We start from the raw sequence: 25,676 nt of genomic DNA, 5'->3' as shown, positions 1-25,676 counted from the left end.
AAATGAGACCATGCAGGTAAAACCCAAAAAACACGCCATGGCAGACCCCATGCACACCAGGATGCCTTCACATGGTAGGACTATCGTCAGAATATGAAGTGTAGAATCGACAGAACAAAGGATCCCACGATCATCAAAAAATGAGTGGGCGCAGGATCCATCATGGGTGATAAATGCAGCACAACTCTCGGAAGCAAGATCGTGTTGGCGGCCCAATAGTCGAAGAGGCAAACCGGATGAACGTATAGAGCCTGAAGAATTCTCAATGCAAGTGGACCCACACTCCATCTAGAGAACAGTCAGACTCATTAACTCGTCAGGGCAAATGTGATAGCTTGCCGGCTTAGAAGGACGCTTCTTGATGTCCGCTCTGGGATACAAGCGGTAGAACTTCGACGAACGTCCGTCCTCACGGAATAAACAAACAACACCAGATATCTTCAATGGTATCACCACAACAAAGCAGTGGATTAGCGACGACCACATTCCGTCGCTAACGGGCTTAGCGACGGATTAGCGACGACGAGGTGATGGTATGCTTACGTCGCGATTTTTTCGACGCTAACTGGCAACAAAATAAATTCGTCGCCAGATCCGTCGCTAATTGCGACGGAATAACGAGCGATGTATTTCGTCGCCAATCCGCCGGTACTAAATGGCGACCTCGGCTTGGCGACGAATTTACGTCTGTCGCTAAGCCGTCACTAGATTTATATGCATAGCGACAGATATTTTTGTCGCTAATCCATCGCAAACACGAAAAAAAATAAAAAAAATTTATTTGGAAATTAAATACCGAGAATGGTATAATTTATATTTCCTGTACAATTTATATTTCTTGTAAATAAAAAACAAACTACACCAAAAATTCCATATAAAAGGAATCTACAACAATTAATCGTTCCACCTTAAAATTAACAAGTTTAATTATTTATAATTCAACAATTACAATTAGGAAACAAAAATAACTAAAACTTCTTCAACACAGTTCTCTAATCATCGCCAAGATTTTGTGCGTCTTCTTGTTCATTGCCTTTATCTGTCCCTTCAGCTCCGCTACGCTGATTATCGCTAGCAACCTACACAAGAAAAGAACAATCAGTATTGATAAACAAAATATAATGAAATAAATTACACATTATATGTGATTCTATCATGTGCTCATATATGTTTTAAGGCAATAAAAAAACTTTATATGTGATTCTATCATGCTCATATATGCTCTAAGGCAAACAAAAAACTCTATATATAATTCTATCATGAATTATATGTGTTTTAAGGCATTAATAAAATTTTATATGTGATTATATCATGCTCAGATGAGTTTTAAGACAGCTAGAAAAACTCTATATGTGATTCTACCATGCTCATACGTGCTTTAACGCAGACAAAAAGTTATATATGTGATTCGATCATGCTCGTATGTGTGCTAAGATAGTCAAAAAATTAAATATGTGATTATAGCATGCTCATATGTATTATAAGGCAGACAGAAAAACTCTATATGTGATTCTATCATGCTCATATGTGCTCTAAGGCAGGCAAAAAACTCTATATGTGATTCTATCATAAATGATATATCTTCTAAGGCAGTAAAAAAACTCTATATGTGATTTTGGCATGCTTATATGTGTTTTAAGGTAGTCAAAAAAATGAATATGTGATTATAACATGCTCATATGTGTTCTCAGGTAGTAAAAAAACTGAATATGTGATTATAGCATGCTCATATGTGTTCTTAGATAGTCAAAAAAACTTTATATGTGATTCTATCATGCTCATATGTGCTCTAAGGCAGGCAAAAAACTCTATATGTGATTATAGCATGCTCATATATGCTCTAAGGCAGGCAAAAAACTCTATATGTGATTCTATCATAAATTATATGTGTTTTAAGGCATTAAATTTTTTTTATATGCGATTATATCATGCTGAGATGAGTTCTAAGGCAGTTAGAAAAACTCTATATATGATTCTACCATGCTCATATGTGCTTTAAGGCAGGCAAAAAGCTATATATGTGATTCGATCATGCTCGTATGTGTGCTAAGGCAGTCAAAAAATTGAATATGTGATTATAGCATGCTCATATGTATTTTAAGGCAGACATAAAAACTCTATATGTGATTCTATCATGCTCATATGTGCTCTAAGACAGGCAAAGCAAAAAACTTTATATATGATTCTATCATGCTCATATGTACTCTAAGGCAGGCAAAAAACTCTATATATGATTCTATCATGAATGATATATGTTCTAAGGCAGTAAAAAAAACTCTATATGTGATTTTGGCATGCTCATATGTGTTTTAAGGTAGTCAAAACACTAAATATGTGATTATAACATGCTCATATGTGTTCTCAGGCAGTCAAAAAACTGAATATGTGATTATAGCATGCTCATATGTGTTATTAGACAGTCAAAAAAACTTTATATGTGATTCTATCATGCTCATATGTGCTCTAAGGCAGGCAAAAAACTTTATATGTGATTATAGCATGCTCATATGTGCTCTAAGGCAAGCAAAAAACTCTATATGTGATTTTATCATGCTCATATGTGCTCTAAGGTAGGCAAAAAGTTATATATGTGATTCGATTATGCTCATATGTGTTCTAAGGTAGACAAAAAACTGAATATGTGATTATACCTGATAAGGACCTGCAATCGAAGATCCTCTATTCAGCACAAGATTGTTGATCTCTTCTCGGAGAAAGGGGGCGACGGTGTCATGGAAGTAGTCATTCATTGTGTCCTTAATGATCTGGCGTACATCATCACCGGAAAGAATAGGTTGCTGCTTTGAGCTTATGTTGGCGAAAGAAGTCTGTGAGTCGTAACTGGAATAAGCAATAACTGGTGAAGTGTTCAGATTACTCCCAAACCCGAACACGCGACCTTTTTTGGGTTCACCTGCTGCAGTCACCCATGCTGCAGGATCAAATGATAGATGCTGAGTAGCGTCATCGTATCACTTTACCATCTATTGCTCATATGTCTCCTACAAAATAATGTTTAAAGTATGCATTAATAATTAATGACAACATTATGATAACTTGCATATTGCAATGATTATTAATAGAATAAATACATATTGTTGTCGTTCTCACCTTCTCTGATACGAAGACTCCCATGATTTTCCGTTTATGTGTTTCAACAAACACATCCTTATATGGTACAATGCCTCCTTTTTCTGCTTCCTTCGAAGTTAAAGGACAAAAGATTTAGTTCACAAGTTTGCAACAATACTTATAAAATTAATATTATATATTAATGAGTTACCATTTTCTTTAGGTGGCTCCCAAATGTCTTAGATCCACCTGTGTGTAGATGGGCTTCGAACAGTTTTGCTCGATTTTGTGCAGCCTTCGCAGAGCGATTTCGAAATGCATCTCTCGCCCACTTATCGCACATTTCATCCCAATAATCTCTTCTGATAGTAATAGGGTCATGGCCCTTCCACTGTAGTGGATCATTTATTACGCCAGATGCTTTTTTTGCTGCAGTCTTCATATTGTGCAGCATGTCTGCAAATCGATTGACAGCCACCTTCTGCCATACCTTCCTTGCATCATTTTCTTCCACCGTAGTTGCGAAGCGATTCAAAGCCTACAAATATTTTCAGAAAGTTAGTTGACATTGCTTAAAAAAATTAAATATAAAACACATTAACTATGATGAACAACTGTATACCGTGAATGAGGACCACAATCTGTCTAACACCTCCTTTGGGTACTCTTTCCATTGAGCAACCGGTCCTGGTAGATGTTGAAGAAGTGAATTCTTAATCTCTCATACTACTTCTTGTGGCTCAAATCTCGTGTTGCACATGAATTAGTACACAATAAATATCAATATAAAATATTTATAAGATATGCAATAATTGAAAACGAAATACTTACGGTCGATTATCGATATACACTATTCGAATGAGTCTTCTTGTGCCAGACTTAGAAGACTCTGCTTCCTGTGTTGGCTCATGACTTGTGTGATCAACTGGTGTAGGTGGGTCGTGTACAGGCGAAACATCATCTGTAAAAAAATATGTTAGAAATTTTCATAATGCGCATTTGAACTAATCAAGCATCCAATTAGTTATATGATATATCTATCACAGGAGCCCGTGAAGATGAAGGTTGAGCCTGACTACTACTGGATGAGCGACCACTGTAACCTCCACGAACCATATTCTAACAAATAACATATGTCATACAATACATTCAAATAATTCACATCAAGTATTAAAATACATTCAAGTCATTCACATCAAGTATTACAATAATTCAAATCATTCACATCAAGTATTGCAATACATTCAAATGATTCACAACAAGTATTACAATGCATTCAAATCATTCATATCAGGTACTGCAATGCATTCAAGCCATTCACATCAAGCATTGCAATGCATTCAAATCATTCACATCAAGTATTACAATGCATTCAAATAATTCAAATCATTCACATCAAGTATTGCAATAATTCAAATCAATCATTGCATAAATTACAAATCATTCACATCAAATATTGCAATGCATTCGAATCATTTGTATCAAGTATTACAGTACATTCAAATAATTTAAATCATTCACATCAAGTATTACAATGCATTCAAATAATTCGTATCAAGTATTATAATACATTCAAATAAAATTTTTAATCATTCACATCAAGTATTGCAATACAACTGAATCATTCGCATCAAGTATTACAATACATTCAAATAATTCAAATCATTCACATCAAGTATTAAAATGCATTCGAATCATTCATATCAAGTATTACAATACATTCAAATAATTCAAATCATTTGCATCAAGTATTGCAATACAACTCATTCATTCGCATCAAGTATTACAATACATTCAAATAATTTAAATCATTAACATCAAGTATTACAATGCATTCGAATAATTTGTATCAAATATTATAATATATTCAAATAAATTTTTTAATCATTCACATCAAGTATTGCAATACAACTCATTCATTCACATCAAGCATTACAATACATTCAAATAATTCAAATCATTCACATCAAGTATTGTAATGCATTTAAATAGAGGTTTGTATTACAAGATTTTGCTCACTAGCTTGAGAATTCTTCATCGTCACTTGTTTGACTTTCTTCTTCTTCTTCTTCTTCATTGTTTACCCATCCACTTGGTACATCATTTGGATCACATTCCTCTATGAATGTTTCATTGGCCAATGGAGATATGACATGCATATCATGCGCAACATCGTGACCATAAGCGAAGTCATAAACATCATCTGATTGATAGTAATTGTTGTCTTCAGCTAACTCATCTTCCTGTAACTAATCATACTCAGGGTATAGTTTGGACTTCACCTTACAAACTGCCCACCATTCATTTCTATCTGACTTTTTTATACTCGGATATGAAATATAATAAACTTGTTGAGCTTGCGAGGCTAATATGAATGGTTCATATGTTCCAAACCTGGATTTATGATTTACATCCACAATGCCTGAAGCTTTGTCGAGTCTTGTTGCAGTTGGATCAAACCAATGACACTTGAATAAAGTTACCCTGTTATTTATGCCTAAGTAAGTCAAATCCATTATTTCGTCTATAACACCGTAGTAATCATGTTCATTTTCACTGTAGCTGCTACCCTTGACACACACATCACTATTCATCGTTGATTTATTTATACCGTAATCTTTTGTATGGAATCGATAACCATTTACGATGTACCCGTTGTAATATTGCACAACTTTGGTCAAACCATTTTTTAAATCACATATTCCTTGATCTTTAACATCACCATGGCGGACCTACGCACAGACATAAACAATGATCGTGATCACGATAAATTAAGTAACTTAGTGTTGTTTATAAGTACAAAATTTATGTTAGCTTCTTTACCAACTGTTTCAACCACTCCACAAACTTAGTTTCATTTTCTTTTTGTGTATCCACATATAGAACATAAAAAGATTTATAATTATGTTGCGTCTATATATACTTACTCGATGCATGGGTCGATCACTGAGTAATTAAAAAGAATATAGATGTGTGATGCGTTTTGTTCTCGATCTGTCAAGAGCCTTGATCGACAACTACCAAATGCATGCCCAAGTGGTTGAAATATCGACAGTTTGTCAACTACAGTTACTTGTTCTCTATCATCGTTACAGGGCGGGCATTTGTAACGTGTTGGAATATGAGGTTCGAAGTATATAGATGAGAAATTTGAAATCTCTTCTAAAGTGTACGCCTCACAAATAGAGCCTTCTATTCTTGCTTTATTACGAACCTTTTTTTTGAGGTCGAACATGCGTCTAACAAAAATATATATTTCAAATTTTAAATATCTGTCATTAAAGAGACAAATATAAAAAAACATATACCTTTCAAATGGGTACATCCATCAATATTGCACGGGGCCACCAACCCTTAGTTCATATGGCAAATGTATGATCAAATGTTCCATAACATCGAAAAATGCTGGCGGAAATATCTTTTCTAGCAGACAAACAGTGGTGATGACAGAGTCCTCGAGATTCTTTACATCTGATACTACGACCTACGATGCACACAATGTTCTGAAAAATCTGCTCAACTCAGACAATACCCCCATATAGGTTTGTCTAACATATCATGGAATGCTAGAGGTATCAATCGTTGCATAAAGATATGACAATCATGGCTCTTCAACCCATATAATTGTCCATCGTCAATCTTCACAACCCGAGCAATGTTAGAGACATATCCATCTAGAAATCTCAATTGTCTCAACCATTGACATATATGTTTTATCTAATCAGGTCCGAGCACGTACTTTGCCTTTGGTTTCAGTACTTTGCCATTATACTCGTTGAGTTCCAATTCTGGTCTTTTACATATTAATTTTAAATCCATACGGGCCTTCGGATTATCCTTCGTTTTTCCTTTAACATTCATTACTGTATTGAACACATTATCAAACACATTTTTCTCCACATGCATCACATCCAAATTATTTCGTATCAATAGGGTCGGCCAATACGGTAGTTCCCAAAAAATAGATTTCTTCATCCAATTGTGATCCTTCCCAAATCCATGGAAGGGTGTAGGACTGCGGGCATCTGTTAATATATCTGGAAAGTATCACAATCTTCTTTGAATCTCTATGCTAGACAATCTTGAGGATGAATCTTCTGTTTCAGCTGCGCATGCTTTAAACACATTCTTTTGTCGTCGGAACGGATGGTCGCTGGGTAGAAATCGATGATGATACTCAAACCAGCAAGGCTTCCTTCCATGCCTCAATCTAAAAGCTTTTGAATCCTCCATGCAGTACAGACATGCCAACCTCCCATATGTGCTCCAACCAGATAGCATACCATATGCAGGGAAGTCACTGATTGTTCGTAGAACAACGACCTTCATGTTGAAATTTTGTTTTTTGTGGGCATCATATATGGTAACACCGTCATCCCATAGTACTTTTAGTTCATCAATCAATGACCTTAAATATACATCAAGATTTTGGCCAGGTGAGGTCGGACCAGGGATCAACAGAGACAAGAAAAGATTTGGACGTTTCATACACAAGCTTTGTGGAAGGTTGTATGGAGTTACAAATACTGGCCAGCATGAGTATAAAGTTGATCTACCCCCAAATAGATTAAATCCATCTGTATATAGACCGAGTTTAACATTTCACACTTCCATTGCGAAGTTCTGATGAGTACGATGAAAGTGCTTCCAAGCTTCAGCGTCAACATGATGCGTGATCTTGTTTTCATCGTGTCGAACTTTATTTGCATGCCATCTCATGTGTTTAGCTGTCCTTGAAGACATATACAATCGCTGCAATCTAGGAGCGATAGGAAAGTAGCAGAACGACTTGTATGAAACTTCCTTTGATCTCGTGCTACCATTGCCTCTTATCTTTGGCTTGAACCGAGGATGCCCACATGACGGACATGATATGTTGTTTTCCTGCTCCTTAAAATACAACATGCAATGATTTGGACAAACATCAATCTTTTTGTAACTCATACCTAGAGCGTTGACCATAACTTTTGCACGATAAAAATTTTGTGGCAATTTCTCATCTTTGGGCAACATACTCTTCACAATCATGCACAAACGGTCAAAACATGATTGACTCAAATTATACTCGGACTTCAAATTCATTAGTTGAAGAATTGCAGACAAGATAATGTGACTCTCATAATCGTTCCAAAGTGGCTCATCAGCATCTCTAAGTAAATCATAAAATCTACTAGTTGCATCGTTTGGTGATTCTTCATCTACGATAGTTCTTACATCACTAGAACTCATAGCAGAACCCAGTTTTGTTCCTGCGGCATCAAATATCAAATCTGTATATGGATTATCGTGCACCACATTCACCCGTGCATCAAAATCGTTTCTAAATTCTTCTCCATGAAACATCCAGTTCTGATAATCACTCACAAAACCCTTCTTGTATAGGTGATGTCTAACGCTATGAGGTTCTACAAATCGATTGTTCTTACAAATCTTGTAGGAACACCTAATCTGACCTATGGGATCCACTGTACTGACACTTGTCGTTGCAAATTCAATAAAACTGTCAACACCATCCATATATTGATGTGATAACTCATTGTCCACTATCCTACGGTACATCCATTCACGGTTTACAGTTATTTTCTTATGATGTTACAAATAATAGCCTAACGAATTAAAAGAGAACAATCAAAATGCTACGATGAAGAAAATATCAAATTTATCATGCAATATATGATGTCATACAATAACAAGAATTTTGATGCATGCATTGATAACTTAATATTTTCATGTGCAAACTATTAATGTGATAATACAATCATTTGAAGCATGCTTTCATTATATAATTTCACATGGAAGTCATAGTCAAATTGAAAGTAACTACATGCAAGCATGGATACAATTACATCAAACATTGCAATACACCGTAATCATTTATATCAAATAAATGACAAACATGTACCTGCAGCAAACACACTTCAATATCTCACTAACTACTACCATGCCTAGCATGGACTCCGTACTCCAAAAATAAGAACACTTCCATATTCATACATTAAAATCATGCTCAGTATGATCTCCGAACTCCAATAAAGCAACCTTAAATATCAACAACTAAGTGAGTATGCGAACAATAAAGTGTTACATTTAATAAATTAAATAATATGCGATACACTTGCATCACTTACTCACCACGGGTATTTACCTGATTTGCATTGTTTTTGTCATTTACTTACCGTAGGTGGCTGGGCACGAGCTGGTTCTGTTGAAAAATCTGCAAAAAAAATGTTGTTTTAAAATAAAGTCACAAAAAAAAGGTTGTTCCGGCAAGGGGTCGACTCCCGTGCTGTTCCGACAGGGGGTCGACCCCCTTGCGGAACATAGGGGGTTAACCCTCTTATGGAACATAGGAGGTTAATTGTCCCCCTGTTCGGGCAGGGGGTCGACCACCAGCCTTTCCGCCAGTGAGTCGACCCCCTGCCGGAACAGCAGGGGGTCGCCCCCCTGCCGGAACAGCAGGGGGTCGCCCCCCTGCCGGAACAGCAGGGGGTCGCCCCCCTGCCTGAGCAGGCAGAGGGTTGACCCCCTGCCTGGAAAGACAGAGGGTTAAACCCCCTGCCGAAACAGGGGATTAACCCCCTGAAACACAGGGGGTTACCCCCCTGTCGGAAAACGTAGGGGTCCACCCCCTGCCAGCAAAACCGTCGTTTACCTGTCTCCGGGCGGCGGGGCCTGCGAACGGTGGGAGCGGCGGACGTTGGGACCGGCGAACGACGGGAGTGGGAACGGCGAACGGCATGAGCAACGAAAGAAGAAAAGGAAAAATTGTCTGGGATTAGGGTTATTCAAAATTTAGCGACGGATTAATTCTGTCGCTAAGCCAACGTAAATCAAATTTACGAAATGAGCGACGGACTATGGTCCGTCGCCAAGTTCGTCGCTACTTAGCGACAGAACAACTTTGTCGCAAAGGTTGTCGCCAAATAGTGCAGCCGTAACGACAAAACAATATGTCGCAAAAGCCATCGTTAAGTAGCGACGGACTGGGTGACGAACTATAGTCCGTCACTATTTTCGTAAGCTTTGTTCATTATAGCGACATATGTTTTTCCCTCGTTATGCCATCGCTAATTAGCGACAGGCATATTTCGTCGCTAACAACATATTTTCTTGTAGTGTATCCAGAGCGATCCTATCTTTACTGTCAAAATGGAGAGGTACCTGCCTCCAATGTACACACCTGCGCCACATCACAAAAAGATACAACAGATCAACGAGGATTAGGGACCCTGTGGTGAAGGTTTCGACATACGGGACTCACCGGGGAGACAAACAATACCCCAAATTCTCTAACGATTCGAGCCACACCTGTGACAAAACTTTTGAACGAAAGTTGTGATTGAAACAAACCGTACACCACCAGCCCCCCGGTTTCACCCGACACACATCTGCCTGTCGACTAAGTTTGCATAAAGAAGGTTGCCACACCGGCCTAACCAGATTCCACCCCTCTAATACATTATAGTTAGAGCACGACTGGAAAAAGGAGCATTGAGCGACCCCTGAATCTGGTTGTCTTCTAGAGCTTCCCTGCGAAGAGACTTGACAAACCACCGGATGTCCCCTAAATCAAGTGCTCGTCGACGCAAGCTGCGGACCAGGAACCCAGATAAGGATGCAAAGAATCTCTGAGACAACCTGAACGGGACCCTAACCAGAGCCCCCAACTTCTGGAGCGACACCGCGAAGGCCCAAGCATTACTCCCCTCCGCCAACTCTAAGAGAGCCTCTTTGTTGTGAGAAACCGATCGACTACATGAGAGACTCCAAAATCGATTGGACCCCCCAGCTTGCCTCTCATCATCAACAGAGCGAGCGAGCGCGCGCGCGCGAGAGAGAGAGAGAGAGAGAGAGAGAGAGAGAGAGAGAGAGAGAGAGAGAGAGAGAGAGACGACAAAGAATGTGGTGGCAGGCGGTGGTCGTATGGGTTGGCCGACGAACGAATCGAAAGAGGGGGAGTGGGGTGGCACCAGAAACAGGGAAAGAAAAAACAAAACAGAGATATTTAGGGTGCCGCCGGCCGGATAAGCACTGACGGTGGTAGCCGACGGGGGAGTGAGGTGGTACCGGCCGGATAAGCACCGACGATGGTAGCCGGGGGCTGGAGAGAGAGAGAGAGAGAGAGAGAGAGAGAGAGAGAGAGAGAGAGAGAGAGAGAGAGAGAGAGAGAGAGAGAGAGAGAGAGAATCTCATGAAACTATAATTCACATCATTTTGATTCTCATGAGTTTTACTTTCACATTTGTAAAGAACAACCAAACATACCCTAACAAATTTTCAATTAAACTTTTCCAATATCATTAACCCAAGGTCTATTTCATACCAACCGGGACATTGCAGGTTCAAACCCCAGTGGTACGTTGAATAAAATAACTGGTGAAGGTTTGCCTAGCCCCAGCTTTCCTGTAAAAAAAAAATTCTACTTCATACGACAACTATACACGGGTCATTTGTTTCACCCAATTTACACATGAAAATGGAGGTTTACATATCAAAACCCTTAATTTTCATATGCAGATGAAACAAATATGTCAGCTCCATTTTTGTGTAGGGTCCATCATCATGGCTTCTTTTCATGCTGACCATGCTTTTACTATGTAACATATACCACCTCCTTTGTGAATGGATTTAAAAACGCATTTTTTCACATATGGGATGGCCTTTCCATCATGGGATGCTTTTCTCGTGAAGCCTTTTCTTATTAGTGTGAATGAAACAAACGACCATTGTTGCTATTTTCTCCTTTTCAAAGAACGTTACCTAAATTTGAGTTTGTGTAACAAGAAACAAACTTACCCATATCCCACCCTTTCCTATCAATGGTCATGTGCCTGCGCTGTCTAGTGAATTGACCAAGTGTGAAGACTAGTAGACTACTAGCGCCATTAGCCACATGGTGTTGGGGGGATGAGTTCGTTGCAATGGATTCTATAGAGCTCCATTAGCCATAGTCGGATGTGAGGGATGGCATGGCTGCCTAGGGGGGAGAGCTGGTTAGAATGGATTCTGATGAGCTCCATTAGCTCTCCCATGACTGAACATGTGCTCTCGCTGGTGAGACCCTGTTTCTGTCTTTTATTTTTTTCGCTTTGGTTCCTTGCGAAGCATAGTGATGGAAGGAGCTTGTTTTAATTGATTGTGCATGGTGAGCTCCATCGTCTTCCCTATGACTGAACATGGGCTCTCGCTTGTGAGCCCCTCTTTCACTCTTTTTTTTTTCTTGGATTTCTTGCGAAGTACGGTGAAGGCGGGCACTTACTAAAATCAATTTTGGTGAGCTCCATCACCTTCCCTATCAAAACCTAGTTTACATTAGCCACTTGGTGTTGAGGGAGGGTGCTCGCCAAAATCGATTTTGGCGAGCTCCATCACCTTTCCTAAATCCATGGTTCATGACTCATTAAATCCAATCCATTATCCACTAATCCAAAAATTCCATTGATACAATCCATGGTCTATGATCCATTAAATCCAAAAAAACTATTGATCCAATCCATGATCCATTAGATCCAATCTATGGTCATTAAATAAAAAAACCATTGATCCAATCCATGATCCGATTATGTATAACATGAGAAAATGAATCCGTGTCAACTTGTCAAAAAAAAAATCTCATACAAATGAGATTTCTTTCTTTAAACCAACCAAACATGAGAAGTGAAATCTCATGAGACTCCAATTTACAGGCTTTTGATTCTAGTGAGTTTTACTTTCATATTTGTAAAGAACAACCAAATATACCCTAAACATTTTCAACTAAACTTTCTCAATATCATGCAAACCAAAGGTCTATTTCATACCAACAAGGGCTCAGCGTGGTTGGTAGGAGCTGTCAGTCCACGTCTCCTTGTGGTGGGACATTGCAAGTTCAAACCAGAGTGGTACATTGAATAATAACTGGTGGGAATCTGCCTAACCCCAGCTTTCCTATAAAGAAAGGTCTATTTCATAAGACAACCATACACAGGAGTCATTTGTTTCACCCAGTGTCAAACAAAAGAAACTGTATTAAAAGGAAAAGAAAAATGTCCCATGAATTAATCGAGTAAATCTAAATTCGAAGCTTGAACTCTACAATTGAGCTTGTTTCAGGAGAAACAACGTACCCATATCTCACCATTTCCTATCAATGGTCACGTGCCTGCCCTGCCTAGTGAGTTGATCAAGTGTGAAGACTAGTAGACTCCTACCTAAGGTGTCAAACAAAATATAAAAAAGTCCCATGAATTAATCGTGTAAAGCTAGTAAAGCTAAATTTGAAGCTTGAACTCTCTAATATATCGAGCTCGTTTAAAGCGGCCATACGTCTTAAAACAACAAATTTGAAAAAAAAAAATAATATATCCATGAATTAATCGTGTAAAGCTAAATTTGAAGCTTGAACTCTCTAATATATCGAGCTCGTTTAAAGCGGCCATACGTTAAGCAACAAATTTGAAGAAAAAAAATAATATACAAAATATAAAAAAGTCCCATGAATTAATCGTGTAAAGCTAGTAAAGCTAAATTTGAAGCTTGAACTCTCTAATATATCGAGCTCGTTTAAAACGGCCATACGTCTTAAAACAACAAATTTGAAAAAAAAAAATCCATGAATTAATCGTGTAAAGCTAAATTTGAAGCTAACTCTCTAATATATCGAGCTCGTTTAAAGCGGCCATACGTCTTAAAACAACAAATTTGAAGAAAAAAAAATAATATATATGACAGCTGTGGGATTTGAACCCACGCCCTTTCGGACCAGAGCCTAAATCTGGCGCCTTAGACCACTCGGCCAAACTGTCACGTTGTTAATTGTTGATTATTTGTTATAATAGATATGCAAATTTCACCGGCTCCTTACATGTCCCACCAATCGCTGCAAGAGATCGTGAATCTGTGGAATACGCGCCCGTCGCCATGGATTCTCAGAGCTTGTCTGCAACGCCGGCGACGGGAAATGGGTCGATGGCGTCGTATGTGGACGAGCAGCAGAGGCAGAACGTGAGCCAGGTGCTCAACTCGATCCAGAGGACGCTGGGCCTCCTCCACCAGCTCCACCTCACCGTCTCCTCCTTCAACATGGCCTCCCAGCTTCCCCTCCTCCAGCGCCTCAACGCCCTCGTCTCCGAGCTCGACTCCCTCTATCGCCTCGCCGACTCCTGCAACATCCACGTCCCCATGGAGGTCGTCAAGTGGGTCACCTCCTCGTTTTTCTCTCTCCCCCTTCTTCCTTTCACACACCAACCATCATTTTCCTTTTTTTCTTTTTCTTTTTTATGATTTGTGGTTGTGGGGAACTCGTTTTCTGTTGTTTGCGTTGTTGGGTCAGCCTGATCGATGACGGGAAGAACCCCGACGAGTTCACGCGAGACGTCATCAACAGCTGCATCGCCAGGAATCAGGTCACCAAGGGCAAGACCGACGCCTTCAAGGTGCAAAGCAACCTCCTTTTCCGCGATTTGATTCTCTGTTCTTCGCGGTCTCCGATTCTTTGTCGGGTCTTACTGAAATGGGGTTTTTTGTTTTCTCTTTCTTTCCGAATTAAGAAGCGGCAGTCGATGTTTTCGTCGGTTGTTTGAGTAAAATGCTGTGAATTACGAAGGGAAATCGTTTTTGTGGTGATTGCGTTTGTTCTACGTGATGAATAGAATCGGGGGGCTCGGTTCCGTTGTTTTTTTATCCTTGTCTCTTCCCTTTGATTTTGTTGTTTTACGTTTGTTTGCGGCGTTTCGGGGTCGGGGATTTTGCTACGATTGATGAGGTTTAGGGATGATTGTGCAAGTTGGGAATTGGAGGGCATTGTTTGTTTGCAGCCTCGAGGATTAGAGACTACAATTTGATTTGGGACTTGGAGGAGATGTCATTGAACGGTGGACGACTGAGGGTTTCATTTTTGAAGAAGCGTGGCAGTCGTTTCATGGCCGGGAGCATTCTTGGATACCAGAGTTAAGTTGGGGGGCGGGGGGGGGGGGGGGGGGGGGGGGGGTGGTGGTGGTGGCTCGGTTAAGATTGTGGGGTGTTGGGAATTAATGATTTTGAGAAGAATGGCTTGCTTTCTGTGGAATCTTTGCCTTCTTCGGATGAAGGTTGACAGATTTACAAGGATATGGTATGATATTTGTTTCCTGTAGGGTGGAAGAGGGCGGATCGGGTGCAATCACATTGCACACTTTTGTGCCGCTGCACCGGACCTTCCCCCATCTCTGCTGTACAGCCTGTCAGCTGTGGGGCCCAACAGAAGATGGAGGGCAGATCAGGTGCAGCGACACACTAAAGCGTGCAATGTGATAGCACCTGATCTGTCATCATGGGGGAAGGGCAAAACATATATTGGGGTGTTTTGGCCATGACTGAACTCATTGAATCCTACTCCTCTGTTTTAGTGCTCCTGAACTTGTTTCTCCTCCTTGAGAGAGTGGTGATTTCGTACAATAATACTTTGGCACTCGTATTCTTTTTATTTAGTTGCTTCTTTGGTGTTGTTCTGGGTTTGCAACCTAAGCTGGCATGCATGAAATTTATGATGTAACCAGGAACTCCTCCCAATAGTGGACAGTCTTTCTGTAAAACTTGTGTTAGTTTTGGAGTTTGTTTGTCTTCCAAGAATCGTTTTGGCACTTAATCTCTTTTTAATGGGGAGGAAAAAAAATACCTGCACCCTAGAAGTACAATCTGGAAATCTAGATTTACTGAAGCATTATGGAGGAATCATAAAGCCACTTTTTAACACTTGTTCCTAGATTCTAATTTCTAAACCTTGATATCAGCCATCTTGAGTAGGGCAAGTGGAGTAGCTACCCCCACAAGTGAAAGTTACACACCCTAGGGCCTAGAAGCATATTGATTTTAAAATTAGCATTAGAAATTTATGCATGTAAAGTTGTAAACTTTATCGTTACTTATATTTAACATAAAAAATTGATGCATAGTCAAATACGTGTGCATATTAATTAGATGATATCCTTCACTAGTTTATATATGTGTATGTTATCAGCTTTCTTGTTTGAACAGAAGTAGGTAACCCACTTACAGACAGCTACATTAGAGGGAGGGGGAAAGAGGAGTTGCGGCCTAGAAAGATTGGTTCCTTTTGTCCTATGCTATTACCATCTTTTAATAAAAAATATATCCTGAGTTTAAAACTTCCTACCCTGATGAGAACGAATTCAGTGATTGACCATTTACTTTCCAAATCTCATTTAAGAGCTTAGGATTTGTTTTCTACGAAGATATGCTATGCATCATCAGATAAATGTTAAATTAACTATGTTTATGGAGGATTTATTATGATCAGGCTATGGTTTCTGAATTTCAAATTTTGATCAATCCAGACACCTTGTTTCATTAGCAATAAGGAATCAAAATATTATTATCTACTGGTGTACTGATGCATCCTAGCCAAATCCTCATCTTTATCCTGGTGCCCCCATGCATCCCGGTTGGTGATGTAGAGTCACAGATTGCCCTTCATTGCTTATTGTCAAGTTAAGTACCATTTCCTAGCTTCAATCATACATGGATATGACATGGTGACAAGCAACTCGAGATAGCATTGATGTCTAACAAAGACAAATGATTAGGGTGCATTGATGGATGAAATAAAAGTGTTTCCTACTACTTGGAAAATGTTCTCTTAAAGTTGGTATAATAAACTAGCATAACATGTTCTATATCATGTGTAATAGTATAAAGGTGTAACATGTCTGTTTCCTTCATAATTTAACATGTTTTGTGTCATGCGTAATAGCATAAATTTGTAGCATGTCTATTTCATCATATAATTCAAAACATCTCAATGATGTATTAGTGTCCGTTATAAAATGGAGAGAATTGGAATAGTTTCTTGAATCAACTATTATGAGGGTGCATGTGATTTGGCAAATCTGCAGTCGAAGATGAATTTTATGATTGTTCAGATCATGCTGCTTTTTGTTGCATGGTTTTGTTAATGAATCTTTTATAGCCATCAATTTTGCAAATGACATCTCACTTTTTTCTTTTTCTTCTTGGTTCTAGAGCCTCCGTAAGCACCTATTGGAGGAACTAGATCTGGCCTTTCCTGAAGAAGTGGAAGGTTATAGGGAGATACGTGCAACTTCTGCTGCTGTAAGTTTTGGGCAACCACCCTAGCAGGGAACATTTGCATATAATTAGATTTCTGTATTGATAATCATGCTGGTCTAATATTGTTATTTGTTCAATGCATTGATTATTTTGATGTAGAAGTAGGTTGATCGACCAAAAATCTCAGTAGTGCACTGCACTCTTCACTTCTTGTCTTCGCAGTTTCATGTTCTACTTTTGCTGATTAAAGAATGAAGTTTTGGATAAGTGATGTATGTGGAATTCATGATTGATTAGAAGAATTAAAGTGCGCAATTGGGATTTAAATGGTCATATGCTTGCTTTCTCTTTGTTATCTTCTTTAAATGACCTTGAGCTATTGAGCATACTTTTCCTATGGTTTATCTGTCCTGCATGCGAACACAGTTTCTCTTTAATGTGGAAAATGTTCATTGAGTCAACCATAAAGTATTGTTGGTGCTTAAATCAATCGAAACCTCCAATTTTACTAGTTCTTGTCTTTTCCATAATTGTATGTGTTCCATTCTCATTTTTCTCTTAGATTTCTATTCTTTCTCAATTGTCTTGCATTTGTAAATAAACTTCTCTGAAAAATGGAAAAGAAGCAAAATGCAATCAACTTTTTGAAGTCTTATGTAGGCCTAAGGCTTGTACACGAGGGTGGTCATGTCTCCCTTCTTGGCTAAAGGTTTTGGCTAAATTGTATCATCTAAGCTTTGGTGGGCCCACATGCATGAGTCTGGCAGGATTTTCCTGTTGAGAGCATCAAGCTCTAAATGTTTGGAGTGGCCTAGGTACTGTAATTCCATGCCTCAGAAATGGCACTACTAGTTGAATCTTGATTGACGATGGAAAAGCATCCATTGGTGGCTCATGGACTTGAACCAAAAACGAAAAGAGAAATTGTATGATTTGACTTGAGATGATGGATAAACTCAAGTCAAGCTTCTGGGCGGACGTGAACTAGGTTGGCGGCAGTCGGAGATTGAAATAATAAGGTTTCCTCAGAACTGCTGAATAAAACAGGGCACTGCATTTGATCTTATTGGGCTTCTGCCTTGCCCCAATAGTGCATGCAATCAGGCCAATTGAAGTAATTCTACACTCAGGCCCCCGTCCAGCCCAATTACTTTTGGTCTAGTTCCAGGTCTAGCAATCTCATTCCTGGCTGGGGACACAGAAGCCATTTACTTGGCCTCACCCATCAAGTGAGTGGATGGTGGTACCTCCACCCTCTCTTAAGATGGATACACTTGCATCATCTTATATTAGGATATTCAATTATTTTTCACTTCAGCAGATTGGTACTAGTCTGCATCGCAATCCGAAAATAGACTTTGTAGATTTCGCTGCTGTATCCTCTTTTTTTTTAATAGTCTAGCTTGGGGAGAACCCCCTTGGAATTTGAACCTGAGACCCCTCGGTTATGATAGGCAACCTCACTGTCCAGCTACCCTATTTCAACCCGAGTTCAGTGCTGTATCTTGATGCCCATTGTTGTTCCGTTGGTTGCTCATCTTTGCACCTATTTCGAGGTTTAGTCACGTTCTACATTGTGTTATCAACTCTGCAGTCAGTTGTTTGGTGATTTTATTGTACTTGCTAACAGGTAATATAGGTGCTCCTGTTGTCCAATACGGAATTCATATTTATAAGTTGTATTTTTCTAATTTTCGTCTGGGTCCTCTTGTAATGTTTCTCTTGATGTGGAAATTGCTACTGTTTCTGTGAGCACTTGTTCTGATAATGGAATTCACCTCTCTCTCTCTCTCTCTGTCTCTCTCTCTCTCTCTCCATGAATCCCGTCTCCATATCCCTGGTGTCGTACCTTTGCCATGGGGTCAACCTCTCGCTGGACTAATTCCTGTGTGTTCTTCTCTTTCGTTCATTCTCCCTCTTCCTCTATCCTGTTTTTCGGCTCTCCCTCCATTTTTTCCCTTTGATCTCTCTCCATTTTTCGCTTTCTGATGCCTCTGCTTCCTCCTGAACCGGGCTGATCAGCCAGTGCTTTTGCTTTGCATCTATGTTCTGGTTTTGTTTCTTTGGCTTTCGGGCTTGTTCTTCTGTGTTCTTGGGCTCAACAATGTTGACCCTTTATCTTTAATGTTGATACTTATTTTCGGCTCTCCCTCCATCTTTCCCCCTCTCCCTCCCTCCTACCCTCTCCTGCCTCGGCATCTCCTGTTTCCCTCTATCATGTTTCTTCTTTCAGTATACGCCCCTCGGCGGCCCGTTTCTGGAGCCTCACTTCAGATCACTCATTGGGCTCGAACCAGCGAGCCCTTCATTTCATCAAGGTTGCTATCAATGACTGAGGGGCTGCCTTTGCTATCCGCCGGTAGGGTATCGACGTTGTCTTCCCTTTCATGATCAAATATAGGTTTTTCTCTTTGCTTTCGGTGTCGTTGCGCTCCTGCCTTGCCGTGAGCTCGCTTCTCATCTCGGACGTTCAACATTTTTTGCGTGGGGTAAGGCTGGAGCCTCTCGCTGCGTGCTCTGCTCAGGCAACGCTGGTTCCGCCATTCTTCTTCTGTGTGCCATCGGTTCGGACGGTGGATAAGTCGTGGCAGCAGCTTCCCTCTTCCTGGTAGCATTCCTTCCATGCTCTTCACTCTAGATCTCAGTTAAGCCTTGTCAGGTCAGGGGATTGGTGGTGTGCTGCTTGTTTCTCCTTGAATTTTCATAAGCGTCTTCACTGCCACAAATGTGATTTCTCCTTTTTTCTCGACGTCACCCGGTCTGGATGCATAGGCATTCTGCCTTCTCTTCTCCGCTCTCGATGGGGCCGTCTCTTCTATCCCAAGTCTTTGCTGGGTTAGGGCGTTATCATGCTCGTCAGAGTAATCATCGGTCAATCAGACATCTTTCTCATCGTGGGTGCAAATCGGTGATCTTCAGCAGCCAACGGATTCCTTCTTTGCAGCCAAGATTGGGTCTATCTGTGCCCCGGTCCGACCGCCTATTGCTAAGGTTTCTCAGTCCTCGTCTTTGGCTTCTCCTACCTCTTCTTCGGTAAGGGATATCCTCGTTTTGGCTTGGCTCCTCGATGCGCGTGTCTCCCAGCCGTCAGTTGTTCTGCGTGGGTCTGGTTTTTCTGGCACTCTTTCTCGAGTCTCTTTGGCGGCTCCTCCAGGTTTGCTTGAATGCAGTGGGGAATCAGACTTTCATCATTCAGCGTCGTCGCTCGTGCTGCCTGGTATGAGCTCGCATGCCTATGCCTAGGCCTGCATTGATTTCTCTAATGCAGCTCAAACAGTTAATTTGTCTCTTTCTTGGGACCTGGCACCTTTTTCATCCCTCTCCAGGACATCGGCCGTTTCGCATGGGGAAGGCTCAATGCAGTCTGTCCCTTTCAATGATTTCTCTTCTCGGGACCTAGTGCTTTTTTCTCCTCCTGAGCGGGGCCCTCAGCTTGCTTATTCTTGTGTGCCTTCTCAAGTCTCGTTGGTGACACCTTCAGGTTTGCTTGCTCGAGGTGGGCTTATGGTGCTTCTACCTTTTCCTTCGCAGCTCGTGCCGTCAGATTTGGGCTCGCAGTCCCATGCCAAGGCCTGCTCTCATTTCCATTTTTCAGTTCAGTCGGTCATTTCTTTGCATCCTTTGGACCATGCGTTTTTTTCGACCTTCTCACTTTTCAGTTGCTGCTAGGTGGTGGGGGTGAACAGTGTTGCTCATGGTGGCCTTAGTTCAATCTCTTTCTTCATTCTCTTTCCATCTCGAAATTCTACTTACCCTGTTATCCATATTATGGTGATTCATGCTATCTCCAACCAGGCCAGCAACTGTATGGTGATTGGCTTCTCGGTTACTCATCCTCGCCCCTTTTTTCCTCGTGTCCTGGAGGTTATCTCATATTTCCCGCATCCAGTTTTTTCTCCTATCATTGCCCCCGACGGTGATATGTCGGGAGGTGTGTCGACCCACTTGCCTTCCTCTCAGCTCCATCTACATCCTAGTCCGCACCTCTTCGGTGTTGAGATCAGTGACGTTGCTCGGCTGCTGGATATCTCTCTCTCCGCATCTCAGCTGCTAGCTCTATCGGCTGTCATAGATTCAACTATTTCTGGTCTTCATTTTGTTTTTTGGGATATCCTTTGCCCCCCCCCCTCCCCTTCTGTTTCGTTTGGTTCTTCACAGGATGACTCTCCTACCAGCAATGTTCGACATTCCCCAATGGTAACCATAGACATATGAGGGTTGTCTTTCCTGCCTCGGTTTCTCTTGGTTGGTTTCCTCGTAGATCGCTCAGGTCGTGACAACCACGAGTCTTTTCAGATTTTGTGCCATGAAGCTCATTTGTTGGAATATTAGGGGCCTCAATTCTGCCCCCAAGCGCTTGTTTTTGGCGAGTTCGATTAGACATGTTAATCCTGACCTGTTTGCCATTTGTGAAACTAAAATGGATGACATTCCGCTTGCGATCGCTTCTTTCATTTGGCGGGGTGCAGATTTTTTCTTTAAGCCCACGGTCAACTGTGTCGGTGGTATTCTCTTCTTCGGTAAGAAGTCTTTAAATTTATCGCAACTGGACGTGGGTCTCTATTTTTTGTCAGTTGCCTTCAACTTAGAATCGGTTGGTCAGAGAGCAGTGGTGTCTATGGTTTGTGGACCCAACCTCGCTGTCAGGAGGCCTGTGTTTTGAGATGACCTTGATAGGGTGGTTACTTCTAATGATCAGTGCCACCTTATTATGGGTGATTTCAATTGTTTGCTTTCTCCTCATAATTTCAGTTCTATCGTTCTTCCTAATCCCTCTATTCGAGGCTTCCAAGACTTTGTTCACCGACATATCTTTTATCCTCTTTCTCTTACCGATGAGTACTTCTCTTGGTCGAATAGGTTGTCGCGCCTGTGCTATCGGGTTCTTGATAGGGTATTTGTTACCCGTTCTTTGTTGGACCCCATCCCTGACGTTAAATGTGTCTTGCTTGCACCCTCTATCTCTGACCATGGTCAACTCATTACTCTTTGGGGGGGCGCCTTCTCCTTCACCAAGCGCTTTGTTTTTTAGCACTGGTGGCTTCAGGAGCCGAATTTCAATTCGGTTATTTTCGCCTCTTGGTCTAAACCTTCTGCCGAGCACTGGGCTGCTCTTCGGCTTATCAACAAGCTTTCGCGTCTTGCTAATGATATCAGGGCCTGGATCCATAATTGCAACGTTGTGAAATTTCAACATTTTAATGCCTGAGAGCGTGAGCTTTCTGAATTGTACCAGTCTATGTCTTCCCTTGACGCTTTTTCTGAATCTCAACTTTTGAGTTTCCAAGCCAGGTCCTTTGAGCTATCTATGTTGTTGAATAACTGAAGAGTCATGGATGAAATCCGTTGGAAGCAGCAATCCAGGGTGAATTGGCTCAAAGTCGGTGATGGCAACACTAAATTTTTTCACTCATATGTGTCTCATCGTCATCGAAGAAAGGCCATCCCTTTTATCTTCATTGGGGGTGTCTCTTTCTCTAATCAGCTTGTCAACTCGGCCGTCACACGCTATTTCAAGTCTATTTATGCCTCTTTAATGGTTGCGGAGAAAAAAATTGGGTCTGTCATGCTACGGGCGATCCTCATGACCAAGCCTGTGCTTTACAAAGAAGATTCTCGGATGTTAAGATCCTTCGTGCTATCAAGGATCTGTCTGGTTAGAAAGCGACCGACTTTGATGGGTTCCACAGTGACTTTTTCAGGATTTTCTGGGATTCTGTCAAACCGAACGTGGTTAGCCTTCGATGAGTTTTATCGCAATTCCAGGCTGCCCTACCCTTTTCATTTAGCCATTATTTTGCTTATTCTTAAAGATGTCGACGCTTCAGATATCTCTTGGTTTCGCCCGATTTCGGTGACGAGTTTTTTTTATCGTATGATTGCCAAGGTTTTGGCAAATAGGTTGTGGCTCAGCAGATCTTTTCGGACTCTCAGTTCACCTCCATCCATAATAAGAGGGTTCATCATTCTTTTATCATGGCAACCGAGGTTGTGCACTCTTTGCATCTTTGCGGTCAGCCTTCTTTTGTTCTTAAATTAGATTTTCATAAGGCCTTTGATTCTCTGCAATGACCCTTCTTATTTCAAATGTTATCGAACTTCAGGTTTGGTCGTCGGTTCTTTGGTTGGGTTAGGGAACTAGTCTCGAATGCCTAGGCTATGCTAAATATCAATGTCACTTTCGGGTAACGGTTCAAGCTGGAGTGGGGTCTGCGTCAAGGTTGCCCTCTTTCGCCTTTATTGTTCAATGCGATCGCCGAGGGTCTTGTTGTGCTGTTTAAGCGAGCTGCTACCTGCAGTTTCATTGATCCCTTACCGGTCCAGGACTTTCATGCTCATGCTCTTATTTATGTTAATGATATGATCATTTTCGGTTGCGTTAGTGTTCAACAGATGCGTCGGTTCAAGCTTATTCTTCACCTTTTTCTCTCTCTTTTCGACCTTTCTCTCAATGAGCAAAAGTGTTTCATTTCTATGTTTCACGTCTAGCTCTCTATGTTAGCTGTTGGGATGAAGATTTTTAATTGTGTTGTATATGAGCTGCTTATGTTTTACTTGAGTTTGCCCTTACAAATTAAGCGCCTTTCCTCTGTGGCCTGGGTTCCAACGCTTCTTAAAGTTAAGCGCAAATTACTCTCGTGGCAAGCTTCTTATCTCTCATACGTTGGTTGCCTAACTTTAGTGAAGCACATTTTCTCGACCATTTCGGAATTCATGTCCATGTTTTTTATGCTTGTGGGTGTGGAGAAGCAACTGACGCGTCTGCTGGCAAGCTTCCTTTGGTTTGGGTGTCATCTCAAGGGTAAACGCCACCTGGTTGGCTGGCGTTCGGTGGTCTTGCCGCGTTCTATGGCCGGTTTAGGTGTTCCTGCGCCCAGACTCAGGAGTATTGCCTTGGTCTCTAAGCAATGCTGGCTTGCTCATCAACCCAATAATCCTGCGATAGTTTTTTTCACTCCAAGTATGAGCCTCCTCCTTTCGTTTTTCCTCCGCTCGCGGCGTTGAGTGTTTTCCCATCTGCGTAAGTCATGGATGTCAGCTTTAGCTTTCTTTAGCAACAATTTTGATGATCTTGTCGATATTGGTAATTGGGTGCATTGGGCTATTGCTCTTACCGAGAAGTTTCTGCCCAACAAAGTCTATAGATCGTTGCTTCTCCCGGGGGCAGCCTGGTTGCCCGAATCTGCGCTCTGGGCGAAGGGCCCTTCACCCTGTTTTATGGTTCTGGCCTGGTTAATCTTGCACGATAAGGTCCAAACTCACTCTACCTTAAAGATGTGAGGCTTCTAGCTTCCGAGCTAGTGTGTGCTTTGTCATGCTGCTGAAGAATCCTCGTTCCACCTCTTCTGGTCTTACCCTACCTTTGTGGAGATCTTTCGTAGGACTTGGAGGCACCCGGAGGTCCTGGTTATGGAGGAGTCTTTTGCGCTCGACCTCATCTTGGGTCTGGTCTGCCTTTGGCGCAGTAAGCGGTGGTGGTTAATCTGGAGTTCTTGGTTGTTTACCACTTGATGGTTCATTTGTTTGGCATGCAACGATGCCCTTTTTCGAGCATCTTTGGTTGACATTAATCATCTTGCGTATTCATCTTCTCGAATCCTCGATCTAACGTTTCCTCCTGCTGTCCTCCGCTCCCTCCGGACCTTATTGGTTTTGCGGCTCCTTCGTGAGCTGCTTGTTTTTGGTTTATTTTGCTCCTGCTTGTTTATGTTTTGTTTTTCTGCTTTTGTTCTCTTTGGGTTCAACTTTGTTGACCCTTTCTGTGGCTATGTTGAAATCCTGTTTCGTCTCTCTCTCTCTCTCTCTCTCTCTCTCTCCTGGTTTCAAGTTCATATGCTGCCCCAAGTTTCAATGCAGGAATCCAAAAGATTAGCACAGGCACAAAGCATTTTACCGAATGGCGATATGAAGGTCAAGACAGAGAATTGATTGATGCCAATATGGTTGGTCTCTCTGTAACTTTGATATTTCATATGCACTCGAAGCACTTGGCAAACTCCATATACTCAGCCGTTTCTGATACTGTTATGCTGCTGGTTGATCATAGTTTTATGTTTGTTTCAAACTTGCAGATGCTTACACGAGAATTTGGCCACTTCAATTGGGATGTACCGTTCACGAGGACTAACAAAATGTATTTTCTGACTCCAGGATGATTAGTTTTTTCCTTTGTTACTTTCTGAATTGATCTGTTAGGTTATCTACGACTGTCACTTGTTACAGCTTGTTACATAAATAGTTCTTGCCTCTGCCATGCATATTTTATAAATGGATGAGCTTTGTACTACTTTTGAGTAAATTACAAGAATCTACCCAACTCATTGTATAATTAGGGGAAGCTAGCCAAGTTTTCAGTTATTGCGTTTGTCCGCTTTGTTTTTAATTTTTTTTTCAGTGACATGTTTGGTCCTAATTCCTAAAATCTCCCAATGGACATGTCCTCATTTTTTTTATGAAACAATATTGAGATGGGACGCAATTGTTCCAAAGGAGACAAATTTGTCCTGTCTGGACAAAACGAACTTGTCCTGCCTGAAACCTAATAACACCCAAACATG

General features: G+C 41.0%; 1 protein-coding gene and 1 non-coding gene across 2 annotated transcripts; one reads left to right on the top strand and one right to left on the bottom strand.

Annotated features, from left to right (window-relative positions):
* Positions 1-10,221: 10,221 nt before the first annotated feature.
* Positions 10,222-25,441, top strand: LOC149836296 (mediator of RNA polymerase II transcription subunit 10b-like). The gene is made up of 5 exons (XM_090009749.1): positions 10,222-10,229; positions 13,890-14,246; positions 14,384-14,486; positions 17,071-17,160; positions 25,191-25,441. Exons 1-5 carry the CDS (start codon positions 10,222-10,224, stop codon positions 25,272-25,274), a joined length of 642 nt encoding a protein of 213 aa, XP_089865875.1. The 3' UTR covers positions 25,275-25,441.
* Positions 13,777-13,856, bottom strand: TRNAL-UAG (transfer RNA leucine (anticodon UAG)). Its single transcript has one exon. It is a non-coding gene; the product is annotated as a tRNA-Leu (tRNA).
* Positions 25,442-25,676: the final 235 nt, after the last annotated feature.

The sequence above is a fragment of the Nuphar pumila genome, chromosome 6 (genome assembly GCF_984573655.1).
Source record: "Nuphar pumila chromosome 6, dmNupPumi1.hap1.1, whole genome shotgun sequence".
NCBI lineage: Eukaryota > Viridiplantae > Streptophyta > Magnoliopsida > Nymphaeales > Nymphaeaceae > Nuphar > Nuphar pumila.
The sequence above is the reverse complement of the archived record's forward strand: the minus strand, read 5'-3'. Positions and strand labels throughout refer to the sequence as shown.